The sequence below is a fragment of the Haemorhous mexicanus genome, chromosome 8, assembly GCF_027477595.1.
Source record: "Haemorhous mexicanus isolate bHaeMex1 chromosome 8, bHaeMex1.pri, whole genome shotgun sequence".
In the NCBI taxonomy this organism is placed as follows: Eukaryota; Metazoa; Chordata; class Aves; order Passeriformes; family Fringillidae; genus Haemorhous; species Haemorhous mexicanus.
Window position 1 is genome coordinate 9,679,075 of NC_082348.1, and position 14,456 is coordinate 9,693,530.

Genomic DNA, 14,456 nt, shown 5'->3' on the forward strand with positions numbered 1-14,456 from the left:
CCACCTGAATAAATGAATTAACATGATTTTCTGGTGGAGTTATGGTATGCTCTATTTCCCACTGGTTTTAATTTCATAATAAATTGCAGTATCTAATTCACAATAGTCACAGTAATTAATAAACACCATCTCCATCTTGACTTGCAGCTTCAGGGAGGTCATTCATTCTAGCTCAAATGCCCTTATCAAGAATATTCTGGGATGCCTCAAAGTGAGCTGAAAACTTCAGAAACATTGCTAGATTTTTCTGTCTGGTAGGCAAATCCAGACAATCATCCTGTCCATGATCTTCCTCTTTTTCATTTCAGGATTTCAGTCTCAAATGACTCCACTGATTTACAACAGTAGCCAGATTTTGTGAGAGGACATGCTTTTTGATCCCAAGAAATCCCAGAACTTCAAAAAATGATGCAAATTGGACAGATGTCCCAATTAAAAATCTCCATTGCTACCATTAGATACAGCTGCTTCCATAACCCAATCCTCTATAAATGCTACATTCATCTGCATTTAAATAGACTTCTTGACCCAGATATACAGAGCTAAAAATAGGGAATCTTTCCATTTGTGTTACAGAAAACTCCTATCCTCACATTTACTCAAGGAATGGCACTAATAAACACATTCCATTTTCTGGTTTCAACTTCACATAAAATGAAGCTTTCTCTGACATTTTTTAGCTTGTGCCCACAAGGTCATCTGTCAGAACATAAGGACAGGCACAGACCATGGGATAAACACCTATGGGGGGACACATGACAGCAAGGATACTGTGCTTCCTAGGTGAGGGAAATGTCCAAAGCTGAAGGAAGATCCAGCCCAATGCCCATTGTTCAAGTCTGTATATTCATGCTGAAAGTTTAGTTGGTTGGAGCTGCAGAGAATTTATGAGTGGCAGAATTGAAATGATGACCATATTGTCCATAAGAAAGATATTTTTCACAAAGTTACATGGGAAATGGCCCAGGGTTTGTGTTTCCAGCAGCTTTTCAAAATCTGCTTCTAAGGAATGCAGTTCCCAACTCGGAGCTAAAAGCATCAACTCGGCCAAAGCATGCTAGGGCTTTCAGGTGAGAAGGACCTTGAAACAATTTGCTTTTTATCATCCTCCTAGCCAAACACCACTGGCATGGTCAGCCTTCGTGATCCCATCAGCTGCATGTGAAGATATTGCTGAGACACATCTTAAAGAGGAACTAAACCAAAAACTTACTCTTTGTGCCAGTCATAGATTTGGTGAATATTGCCAAATACAATCTTGTCTTTCCCTTTCATATCTTCAGAAACTCCTTTTTCTTCCATCCTCTTCATGAAGCCCTTTAGGATTAAGGATCACTGATTCAGCAAAGGATTCATTTGAAGGGGGAGCACAATTACACTCTTTTTCTTTTTTGAAGATGCAAAAGTTTAACGCCAGGATTTTTTACACTGAAAATGCTTAAAATAGCTTTCAAATAATTTCAAGCCAGAAACCTAAGTAGATACTTTAAATTACACAGTTTGCTTAAAAGAAAACTTTAAAGGATCTGTTTAGACTATCTGCAACACTTACACAAAACATTATTAAATGTAATTGAAGTGACAAGTGCAATTGTAAGATAAAAGTTAAAGTAGTTTTTTGAGCTCTTGGCTTCTCTGGTAAGAGGAGGAAATCAGACTTTGTAGAGTCTATACAGTCTATAGACTATAAAGTTCTTCCATTCATCACCATGAGTATCTTGTGGGAGCACAAAACCAAGCAGTAAGTTTAGAGTCACAAGACCAGGATTTCTCACACCTCCTGGGAGTTTCTTTGTAAGTCTTTGGAGCATGACAGCCCTGTCAGGTTTGCCAGTGGTGCATACATAACACAAATGTTTTCAAGTTTGGAAGCTGTTGAAATTCTCTCTGGACTAGTGAATGCCACTAGTGAATCACATGTCTCCAGTTCTGAGTTCTTGCTGGGAAAAAAACTGAACCCTGCACTGAGTTAGATGTGACAGGTGATCCCTAGGGATCAGCCAAATCTTTGCAAGTTGAAACTTAAAAAAGACTGTTTTTAATGCAAAAAACCCTCAAACTCTCTTTTATTTCAGGCTTTTTTTGCAAAACAATAATCTACAGGACACACACGTACCTCAACACAGTTCCAGGCCCAGCTTCTGGAAAGGTACTCAGAGGACATAAGTCCAGGTGCAAATTCAAGGAAAGCATGTGTTACCATTACCCAATATGATGGGAACAAAAACATGAAATAAGTGGTAGGGTCATAAGTTAATTTTCCACCCATGCCTCCAAAGCTGCATTACAGCAAAAAGAGTTTGTCACAAGTAGGGTAGCCAAGAAAAACCTCTGCACACTGGAATTGAACCTAAAATACAACATTTGCTAGATGGAAACAAAAATAGTTTCCAAAGGCATTTCTTCTTGTTTCTGTCAACATGAGAAGGGGACCATGGAAGCAGACTGCAAAATAAAGCAGTTTGTTTCTCCTGCTGTATTTTTTGTTGTCACTTGTCAGCATGGTGCTTTTTAGTGGGAAAACATTTTGCATAGCAGGGTTTGCTTCAGCTCACCTCCACAACAATTCCCAAGTCTTTGACGTAGTCTTTTTCAGTCTGCACCAGCTCATTTAAGACAAACCTAAATTAAAACAGAACACACAAGTATTTGACCATAATTCTTGATGTTACCATTTGCTCCTTTACCACATACGAGCTCACCATAAAACCCCATCATCATCCAGATCACATAACACAATTCACCCTTCACTCAGAGCTCAGTGGAATGTAACAGACAAAAACATCACATGTCAGGTCAGAGTAGTTTCAAATCTCTTAACCATTCTTTCCTGCTATCCCTCTTCCCCCCCATGTCCCAGGATGGTGCAAGAGCAGCAGCACAAACAGCTGCCTGTACCTTACACTACCCCTCCCTGATCTCCTCTCCCCATCCCCTACACAGCTCCCCTGAGAATGATGGACACGTGTCCTGACCCATTTTTCAGCAAGCAGGAGTGGCTTCATTGTCCCAGTCCATCTGGCTTCACCCAAGATTCATCAATTAAGTATCAGTTTGGAAGTTTTAAACACTTGGAAAAGGAATCCCCTCTCCTGTCACAGCTAAGAGCTTAATCTTTTGGAGCAGGTAATCTATGTGTGGGTGTCAAATGTTTTAACTCTGACTTCAGAGCTAATAACCCCAGGTAGGGGAGTCATCTGATGAAGGCCTGGTGCATGCAAACAACAGCAAGCTAAAAAAAAGCCTCGCCTTTGTAACTCAAACTGACTAATCACATAATGTTCTTTTGAGGATAATTTTAAAAAGTTGCAGCTTGCTGCAGACAGTTTGACTCTCAATTATGCCAATACATAGATTTGGCATATGACAAATAGACTCCATCTGTCCTCAAGTTTGCTATGGCAGTAACAAGGCTAACAAGATAGAGGAGTGCTTTCATGTCTGATATTGCTCTGTCCACATCAAACACCAGACTGACCCACTTGAAGGGACAGGGCTGAGGGCTAACAGTGCTAAGATAAAGCCTGGAGAGGAAAAAGACAACTGGCATTGCAGGAGAGACTTACTCAGGAGAGGCTACTGAGGAAATAAACCCTGTTCCTGCTCGCTTGCAACGTGTCCCTTGCTCAGACAAAGCAGAGGCAATAATTTTTCCATGTGGCAGAAAAAAGTCAAACAGCTTCTTGTTGGTTTGAGAGTGAAATCCAGCCCCCTTGGCAGCAGGCAGGGCTGGCAGCAGCCACACCAGACCCTTGTGCTCTCCAGAGCACTGTGCCAAGTTGTGCCCGGGCAGCAAACACGTGTGAGCCAAAAGGCAGGAGGCTGCTCTTTCCCAGAGCACATGGCCCGAGCAGGCGTGTGCTGCACAGCCCCTGGGGCTGCCTGACCCACCGTGCCCTTGGGACAGGCTCCACAGTCCCCTCTGCTCAGAGAGGAAGGCCAGGAGGGGCCTTGCAGCTGGCACCACCTCTGTTTGCATTGCTCCCAACAGGCACAGAGAGCTGCACAGGGAATGGGAGAACCTCTCCCACCTACAAGGTTACTGCAAGGATCCACCCTGCCAAGCTCTGTTCTAAAAATGAAGCAGCAGGTACTTGTAGAACATAACACTGCAGGACATGCAGGCAGGTGTGTGTTTATTAAAAATCAATGCAGCAACCACGTTTCTGGTGAACAGACAAAACCTGCCAATTCACACCACTACTATGATTCAGGGTCTGCACCTCCACTGCTTACTTTAAATTCAGCACCAGGGTTCCCTCTGCTCCTTTCTTCCTACCAAGCAGGAAAATCAGCCTTGACCATCTCTACTCCTTCTCTGAAGCCTACCTGACACAGCACCTTAGAGGTACTCCCAAATATAAGGTTTCTAAGTTGCATGTAGGCAAAAATTCAAGTTCACTCGTCTCCTGCTCTGATAACAGGGAGCAAGGGCAGGGAGCTATTTGCAAAGTGCCCTGGTCACCAGCAGGTATTGACTACACAGCTGCATTTAAACTGACATGAACAGGATTTCTGACTGAGTCTGAATAGCTGGATATCTTGGAAACTCTGTATTAGACCTATACTGAACAATGACACTGAAAAAGACTATTGTCCTACTCTTCACAGAAATGCAGCAATCAATGGAATAAGGAGCTTCCTCACAGCAGGGCTAACTGCTGGCATGGATGTGCTGCCAGGAACAGAGGACATTGCTGCCCATGCCTGTACAAGGGTTCAGCTGCTGTTTTGTGGGGATTGGAGGGTCATAGATCGAGCTGGGAGATCAGCTGCTTCACATGACTGTGGAATTAAACCCAGCAAGCTGCAGGGACACAGAACACAGACACAAAGGAGCTGGAGGGGAGACAGATGTCTTGTGCTGAAAGCCACTAGCTGGTGCTCCTAAACATCCTGGTGTTCAGGAATTCTGGCAGCTACTAATTGCACATAATAGGCTGCCAGCCCCCTGCCAGAAGTGTTCCTGTAGCTGAGCTCACAGTGGCAGAGGTCTCGGCACTAAAACTGCAACCTGCAGTTAGCTGCCAGCCACCTAATTAATGAATTGCTACCAGAGGAACTCCAGATCCTGCTATACTGAGGAGCCTCTAGGAGACAGCCATGGGCAGAGGTTCCCTGCAGGAAGGCTGACAGCTGCCTTGTAGAAAACTTCTGCCATTGAGAAACACATCTAGGACTGTCATGTCTTTGCTGCTGGGAGTTGCTCCAGCTTCTCACTATATCCCTTCTCTGGCTTCCTGCAACAAACTGCAGGAGCAAATGATGGCTTTCACAGACCTGTGACACTTTGCTCCTACTTCATCTTCTACTCTTAACCACCTCCTCGTTCTCCCTGACTTGGCACCTCTCCCAAATGGGGTGCTCTTCTTCCTCCTCTCACCTTCCTAGACTCCCATGAGAGCTGTATGGAACATTACTTTTCCCCTCAATCTACCATTTCATTAGATCATTGCAGTTACTGTTGTTAGTGTAAGAGGTGATACAAAGAAAACAGCCACCTCAGCTTTCTTTCATATAATTCTTGATCCTATTGCTCAACTTCTCTGTGTTCTTCAGCTGAACACACATTTAAGAAAAGCTTTAATCATTATAGGCCTTGAAGGAAGAAGCATTATTTTTCTTACATTTAAAGGGGTGCATAGCTAATTTTAAAAAATAACTTTCATGAGCTGTCACCACTTCTTTTTTCTCCCATTACCATGAGCATGAGGGTTTCCCAAATGGAACTTTCTTTGCAGTGGTGTGTTTCCACGCCAGATGCATCTGAATCCTGTCCCTTCCTTTGCTAATAATGAGGGCAAAAAATATATCTTTCAAAAAATCCTAGAGGGATTTTTCTGTTTCTCAAAGGTAGCTAATAAGGTCAACCACATATCCCCCCTCTGAGAGCTGACTTCACCTCTGGCAATGCTGTAATTACCAATGCAAACATCTCAGTAATACCCATTGAGCACTTCAGAGGCTTTTACAGCAATAGATATTTGCTATCTGGTGTAAAAGCTGTACATTTTAGAATGATGATGAATTTACTGTGTGTGGAAGTGCTTTTATGAGGTGTTTTTACAGGTTAAGAAAACCAGGAATCAAGCAGAACACAGTTTTACTCTCAGTTCCATGGTCATTCACTGACTACAAAGTACTCCTGGAGTGCTGCTGTGTGTCCTCCTGGGGTACATATTCTGGAAAGAACCAGTAACACAACTTACATCCTGCCTCTCATTGCTTTGGCTTTTTGTTCCTCTTCAAGGTTTCGTGGGGGAGTTGAAGGCGTCATTCCTTCATTTAAGCAGCCAGTGGCATCTTTTAAGCCTCCTCGGTAAGATCCTCCTTCAAGGGTCTAAAAAACCCCAAAGAACAACAGAATAAACATTCTCCTTGAACTTCAGCATCAGTATTCAAGTCAGTTCAGCAGCCAACACTACAAAGTATTCAGAAATACTCTCCTGCAGAATTTCATAAAACACAACCAAACTAGTTTTAGGTTGATGTAGGACCCCACAAAAAAAGCCTTAAAGTGGAGTTGTCATCCTCTTGTTATAAGGTGGAAAAAGATGTTCCAGTAGATCTGAAAAAAAAAAAAAAACTTCTTCCAAGTTATTTCAAATCCACCTGGAAAAATCCTGATGTCTCAATCAGCACCACTGTTAGGCTACATGTGGTTAAAAGCTCCTCTGCCAAAAGCTGAATGGGGGATTCTTGTAGTAAAATAAAACATGAAATAGAAATAGATGGGCACCTAGTAAGGTTCTACAATAATTAATGTTTGCCCCAAATCCCTTGAAAGTAGTTGTAATAGTCTAATAGACTGCATGTGGGGGAGAGAAAATAAAATATCATCAAAAAAATATGTATGACTGGATTAATGAAATACTTTTCAGTTTGTTTGTCCCTCAATGGAATAAAACTATTTTAAGTGAATTTTCTGGGAATAGCCTTCTTGGTTTCCCATGCCACAAGGAGCTCCTTTACCACTCATGCCTTATCAAATACGTTGTAAACACTGACTCTTTCATGTACCAACATCTCAAACTGAGAAAATACCAAAGTCTTCAGAAATGATTCACTAGGTAAAGATGCTTGCTCAGAGTTGCACTAATTTAATGATCACTGTGGGGATTTTTAGATTTTTTTTTTACTCTCTTCATCATTCCAGTAGATGTAAGAAAATGAACCTTTGTAGACTCATCATATCCCTGCTTGTTAATTATGTTGAACTTGTTCAGAGAAAGCATTTAGCTAATTTTAGAGGTCCTAGGATATGTAGAAAAAGGTGTAGCTTTGATATTAACAGTTTTGAACTGCACTGGGAAAACTTAAAAGGAGCCAAGACATGACACAGGATTTACTCCTTGTCCACCAGACACGGGGATCAGACAGTGAGAACACACGATATGAAATTTTTGAACAAATTAATCCCAGAGCATTTTTATTGCTTATTCCACTCCCTGCAAGAAAGAGTTGACAAGGTAGATTAAAAGTGACACATGAATCTTTGTAAAATTAAAGCACAGCTGTGATACTTCAAGCAGTTCTACTCTTTAGAGTCTTTTCATCGAAACCAGAACACCAAACAAATTCACGATGGGTAGTAAAACCCCTGTGCCTCAGAACACGCTTTAAAACAAACAAAACATCCCACTGTGTAAAATATTTGAATACTAACAAGACCCCAGAAATTGTAGAGTACAGTAGCTCATGCTCTGCAAAGCCCACTCCAGAAGTGACTTTTGACTATGCAGCGCAGAGCCTATGTGAGATGTAGGCTTCATCTCATAGGGGAGCAGAATATTGGATACTACTGAGAAGCAGAGCACAAAGGGTTAATAAAAGCAGAGCAGATGAAGGTAGAAAGCAAGGAAACCAGAACGAGAGGTAGCCTTTAAAGCCCTTCCTTGGAGTCACATTGGGCCTGTTGTGTACACAGTTTTCACAACACTAAACTTACCAGCTTAGTTTTGACCAACTTTTCTATTGCACTGACAAGATCCGCGGCAGTTGGGACATCGGAGGAGCTCTGTCGAGCAGCTAGCAAAGAAGAGGACTGCAAGACACCAGGTGGCAAAGGAAAAGCAAGTTAGCAGGATGAGAAGGGAGAAGGAAACCAGGCGGTCAGTGAAGAAGCTTCTGAGACAGGAGAAGGAACGTGGAAGGGGAGCTGGAGGGTGAGAGGGGCACATGCAGGTCAGGTGAGCAAGTGCTGCTGTGCCAGACAAGCATGGGATTGCCATCCACTTCTGGCTGAAAATCTCCCTGCAGCAGCTCCAAGACTGGAACCAGGGAACAGCATCAAAGAACTGAAGTTCATGTACAAACAGGTAACAATTCTCTTAAAAGTTGGTTCCTCCTTCTAAGGCCATCTACAGTCTTACAGGCTCCAGAAAATTGATTTTCTTACTGCAAATGTAAGAAATTACGCCCTCCCCCATACATGCATATTTGATAAAAGCAGTTAAGCACAAGGTACACACAGCATTTCAGGCAGTAGGGGAGGGAGGCAGGGGGGAACAAATCATCCCCCATCCTTTCCTCACAGATCAATTGCAACTCCAAACGAACTTAAGATGACATCTCTCACTCATGCAACTTCAGTCATCTAAAACTCTTCTGTACCCTCTCTGCAATCACTGGAGACAAAACACCCCTACACGCCCCACCTCTCCTGGGTACCTGGCACAGGAGGGCAGAAAAACTCTGTTTTAGTTTAAGATTTTTGCTGCACAAGGGCAAAATCACCCCTTGACTGCTGTCCTAAGAAACCTCAGTCTGAACATCCAAACCCACTTGATAGCTATGGGAATTGGGATTTATTAGCTCACCTGCATGTACATTTCTTCTGATGGCAACACAAGCACTGACTAAAACTACAAGCCCTTGGACAACCTCCTTTTGTCGTCAGGCTGACACAGACTAAAGCATGGCTCAATTTTTATAAATTATGAAGAAGCTTATTCATCCCTCAGCTGCTTAATGAAAGCATTGTGGAGGGCAGCTATTTCAGTGAAGTCACAGTGCAGGTGCCAGCGAACACGCATCTGAGATTCAGCAGTGCTGGGGAGGGAGATGGGGAAAGGGGATGGCAGGAATTAGGCAGCTGGCCACCCTTTTTCAGCAGCCCTTTGGGGAGCTGCTCCTGTTGAGTGACACATGCCCAGTACAAGGAAAAAAAAAAAAAAAAAGCAAAGGAGATTAATCCTAACCAGAAGCCTTGTAGCAGAACAGAAACATGAACATACTGCTACTCATCAAGTTGTCTTTCACAAATGATACATCTAATCAACAGTTCTAATTGCAACAACAACAAAAACTACAGGTAATCAGGCTGTAATTGAGGAATTAGGCCGGTAATGAAGGAATCTCATACTAATGTAAAAACTCAGCCTGCCTGTTTCACCTGCAATGCAGATGGATTGTCTAGGAAAAAAAAAAGACTGAAAATAAGGACTTTGAAGAGATGCTGGACAAATACTTTGATGATAAGTGCTGAACATAGCCATTCTAGCAGGAGGAGTCCAATTTTTGGAGGCACTAAACAGCTGTTGCTGTCACTTATTTTAACTGAAATTGCTCAACATCTCTGAAAAGTAAATAACTGCAGGATTCTGAAGGAAGCATGAAAACATTTGCTGTCTACAAGATTTCCAGGGTTAAATAAAACTTCTGTGATCAACAAGAGTCTGCTCTGAGTGGGGAAAATAGAAATACAGTATTTCTATTCTTCAGGAAACAAATTATGAATTTCTAATATGAAAAGATCTCACAATGTGTCTTCATGAGAGCGTCCAGGAGCAATGAGGCACAATGGCTGCTGTCTGGCAGATGGACTCAGGGAAAAGTGTCACCTCCCATCCATGCAGACATCTCCTACCTCCCACAGCTACTGCCCCTCACTGCTGCTGCTGGTCCAGCCTAAGGCCATGCCTGCAAGCACAGAGGGAGGACATGAGCAGGCAACTGTGCTCAAATTAACACCATTAAAGAGCTTTCAGCTCCAGCATGGCTCAAACATTGCTAATATGGTGCTCCTGTGACAGAAAATGCAGGACCCTATGGGCTTAATTTTTTTACCCCTTTGAGAAAAGGTTGAATAGGGCAAGAAAAACAAGAGGCAAAAAAAGGGGTTTCAGATGCATCTTGCTCTATCTAATTTTCTGTTTTAGGAGTGGGTGAAGAAAAAGGATGCCAAAACACTCTGTAAAGCTCAGACATCTGAAGCAGAAAACAGCTCAGTTCCTTGACATTTATGCTGTCAGAAGCATATTTAAGAAATACTGAAACCACATGGCATGTTGGACACCAAAAACAGTGACCTGAGATGCAGCACTTCTGTTTTTCTTAAAAAAAAAAAAAAAACCCACCAAAATAAAATCATCTCCCCAAAACCAAAAAGCAAACTAAGCCCCAAACATTTAGCTGAACACCATGGGGAGCAAGCCAGGAGCAGTTGTGCTGGGCATGGATCCACCAGGGCTCTGCTCTGCCGACCTTTCGCCTCTGCCCCTCGCCAGAGAGCCATGAGCACACAGAGCACTCCAAGGGCAGGAGTCCACAGCTCCAGCTGCTTCCTTCTGCTCCTGCTGCCACCACAATGTCATAACATTTCCTGACAGATTAGCAGCAAGCCCCCAAATCCTTTACTCCATCACTCTGCTCCTTGAGTCCCAGAAATATTTACATCCTCCTCTCTCTGTACTTCCAAACTTCTGCTTGAACCTTCCCCAAGAACATTCTGGGTTGTTTTGGTTTTTCTTTCGTGACAATTTATTAATCTCTCCTATCCTTGCCTCTTTGCCTGCAGCAATTACAATCAGAGGACAGCAATACAGAAGTGGCAGTGCTAAAAACAGATGCCAGCAGGAAAGCAGGAAACTGAAAAACAGGAGGATGGTTTTCTACAAAGGAGATGACAGCACCAGGAAAGGGTGGGGGGACATGTACAGACAGAACTGGCTGTGAATGCAAATCACTGTCTCAGCCATATTCACAGGTTCTCACCCCGAGTCCAACACAGAACTCTGCAAGCCACGGGGCCAGTTACCACAGCAAATCCTGACTTAATGTCAGAGAACTATCACCACCAGCATGGTGCCACCAAACACCACTTCCACTGCTACAGCCAGACACCAGCAGCACTTTTCAAACAGATGTAGCAAACACAAATTATCGATCTGGAGGGAGTTTCTGCCCACACACAGCACAGGCACACCATCGACCTGCCATGAAATGGGATGCCAGGGCTAAATTGGTTATCTAGCACTGTTTGTAAATTCACTTGGAAAAAGGTATTAGATTATGATTTGTACACAGGAGACTCTTATAACCCCAAGTCTAGGCCCTTGATACCAGAGGACCACTATGAAACCACTGTGATACAGCTATGCAAGAAATGCACTCCAACAGAAAAATTGTAGAGTAAGGGAGGCCTTACCATATCATCTTGGGTTGGATCATTGTCAAAAATCTTCATAGGAGGAGGAAGAGGTGTGTGAGACTCTTCATCTGCTTCATCTTCTCCCCAGCCCTTCTTGCTCTTCTGAAGAAAAGTTAAATACAATTAGAAACAGGGACAGGATTCTTTTATCTTTTCAGTTCAATATTGTGTTGGATAGAGGGAATTGCAGGTAATGGAAGAGAAGCAGTAAAGACATAAGGTTTTGCTGGTTAATCCTGGTGAATTCTAAGGCTTACAGAAATACAGTTTATAGGTCATTCATACAGCTAAGGCAACTACATCTGCCTGTGTGCTGACAGTAGTTTTTTCATTTACATAAAAACTGTTTGATGTACAGTTTTTAAAATGTGCTCCTCTTATTTGTGTTCAGTTAGTACCTTCTGCATTTTTGGCTTTTAATTCCTCATTCACTTTATCAGAAAAGAGCCATTCTGGTGGAGAACATGCCTGCAGAAAAGCTGCAGGTACAGCGAAATAGCAGATTTAACAGAAACTATTCTCTGGCTATTTCTCAGAGCATTTTCTTTCATTAAGGAATTACACTGCCACAGTAGCATAAAGGTGATATGAACCTCAGCAAAAAGCGATAACAGCTGCTCAAGAATAACTTAATTTCTGTTCATGGCAGCTTTCTAATAGGCTGTTAAAAAGGCTCATCAAAGGACAATAATATATGCAAACTGTGAAGCACTATTCCTTATATATTCCATTGCTCTTTGGATCATAAAGCTGTTTGCAACAATGCAGCTTCATGCATGATTCGCTGTTCCCTCCAGACCCTAAGGGAACTGCATTTACTCCAGCATGACTCACACCCCACGGAGGAGATGGTATTTCCCATAACAAACACCAACACACACCTCATCTGCACTGTCTCCCTGAGGAGTGGTTTCATCTCCAGTCTTTGGTGAGCCAAGGTCAAAGCTCTTCCTGCCATCTCGCACCTTCTTCTGTTTCTTGATGTGGCTCTCGGTCTTGCCGCTGTTCAGGCGGCGCACGGGACTGGTCAACCATTTCTTCAGGGTGTTGGTCGAGCGCTTGGGGCCCGGGGAGCTCTGGATGGAGTTGAGGGATGGCTGAGGCTGTAAGTTGGCCACCGAGTCAGACTTGCCCCCGTTGTCGTTGGCAGAGACCGAATACGCGTCTGCAAGGAAACGGCGCAGGTGAGACCTCATCCCAGCAGCCCTCTGCTCCCGCGGCACCGAGAGCACTGCCTGCCTTGGGGAAGGGCTTCGTGACCTATGGACTTTATGCAAACTTTATTGCACACCAGAGAGAGGAATATGCCCTGCAATGGGCATTTCCCACAATCTCACACGCCTCTCTCATTTCCTACCACACTATCTGTCCTTATGAAAGATCGCAGACAGCCGAGTTTTTTATATGCAGGGTTTTATTCAGGTTTTTTTATGGAAGCCTGATTTTCATGCTAAGTGCTGAATTTCTCAGCTTCTTCCCACAATTTCATTGTGAATTGCTAGAAAGAAAATAAGCACAAAAAGGAGATCTACTACAGGAGACCTGACAGCCACCAACACATTGTCAGGTTCCGTAATTGTTTCTCAGCTGTTTCCCGACCCCAATGACATGATTTAGTTAGACTACTTATTAACTTTGAAGCACCTTAAAATTATCTCCTCTGCCTCTGAAAGCAATCTGTCAGAAGAGTTCACAAATTCACTAGAACTAAGAAACTGGAATGAGCAATTACAAAAGATGACAAACTGTTCAAACCAAAGGAAACTCAATAAGGTTTAAAATTAAAAAATAGTTTCATTATATGGAAGCAGGAGGTTCTGCTGAACTGCATCCAACCTCAGTTACCGATACACATGTTCAGACTGGCACCTTAGAAAGGGCTGCAACCTTCCTTTCTCCCCCCAAATGCAACAGACCAATGACGTGCCAATGTCAGTAAGGCTTTAAAACCAAAACAAACAAGTTGCTCAAAGATTTCCCAATTGCCCTTCAGGAATAAGTGCCCTACTTTCAACTTTCTGAAACCATGTTAAGGCAACTCCCTCCCCTTCCTATCAGAGTCTGAGATGTTTAATCCCACACAGTTCAAGATGAAGGTTTTTTTACAAAATTCAGACACTGTCATACTCCTATAAGAAACATCTCAGGCTATACATCAGAAAGAGCCAACTGATGTGATTAAACATTCTTACATTGTTATCTCTGAATCTTTTATCTGTCCCAGCAGAAACCAAAAACCCAAGTTACAACACATGAAAATAGACTGCTGCACCCAGATATTCTCAGTTCAGCAATAAATACCACTAGAGATGCTGGGCTGCACACATGCTGAGGGAGAGCTACTCTTGCAGAGAACCACCACCTCTATTGTTTTAGAAGCCAGTTCCTGCTACCTGCATGAAGTGATCATATCCCCTCTGGGCAGAGCTGCTGCTTGCAGCTGTCTGTGGACAGAGCAGAGATTGCATCCTGCCTTGTCTGTAGCTTGCACAATGCAGACCATGAGAGTCAGAATCTTTTATAGCCATACACAGCATCAGTCAGAATTTAAACTGGTGAGTCATTACATACCTGAGGTCAAAGGTTAAATTTTGGAAGAGACAGAAATAATTTTAACAAGCTAGAGAAAGTCAAAGTTCACTTCCCAGACAAGAAGAAAATCTCAATCATCTGTTTTTTGACAAAAAGACTGAGTGCAAGAGGAACTGAGAGGAGGACAGGTTCCAGGTGCAGCTGATCCCAGGTGGAGCTGCTAGAGATTTTCTGGCATTCCTCTGTAAGGGCAAAGTAGCAGTCTTATCTCCAAAAGGCCTGGGGTTTAGCCAGCTCCTGCTGATGTTATTTCATGTACATGAGGTAGCGCTAAATCAACGAGTGACAGATAATGTTTGTCAGGGGCCAGCTTATCTTCCACTCAATAGGCTTTGGATAGCTCTCCCTGCAGGCTCCACGTGATGCTCTGAGAGTTTATCAGTGGCCTTGCGTCAGCAAATGCAGGGTTTCACCATGGTGGGCTTGATTTTCC

The 14,456-nt window shown here is 43.1% G+C and overlaps 1 protein-coding gene across 12 annotated transcripts in view; it reads right to left on the minus strand.

Moving 5' to 3' along the window:
- The window catches only part of KALRN (kalirin RhoGEF kinase), a 481,244-nt gene that overhangs the window by 43,151 nt on the left and 423,637 nt on the right, over positions 1 to 14,456 (minus strand). For 11 of the 12 annotated variants that reach the window (XM_059852697.1, XM_059852698.1, XM_059852699.1 and 8 more), the window contains 5 exons: positions 12,313 to 12,596; positions 11,429 to 11,533; positions 6,210 to 6,340; positions 2,556 to 2,622; positions 1,214 to 1,317 (listed from right to left, as the gene is read on the minus strand). In XM_059852697.1, the coding sequence (XP_059708680.1) occupies positions 1,214 to 1,317; positions 2,556 to 2,622; positions 6,210 to 6,340; positions 11,429 to 11,533; positions 12,313 to 12,596 (691 nt within the window). The remainder of the gene's footprint in view (positions 1 to 1,213; positions 1,318 to 2,555; positions 2,623 to 6,209; positions 6,341 to 11,428; positions 11,534 to 12,312; positions 12,597 to 14,456) is intronic. The other variant, XM_059852696.1, reaches the window with a different exon arrangement.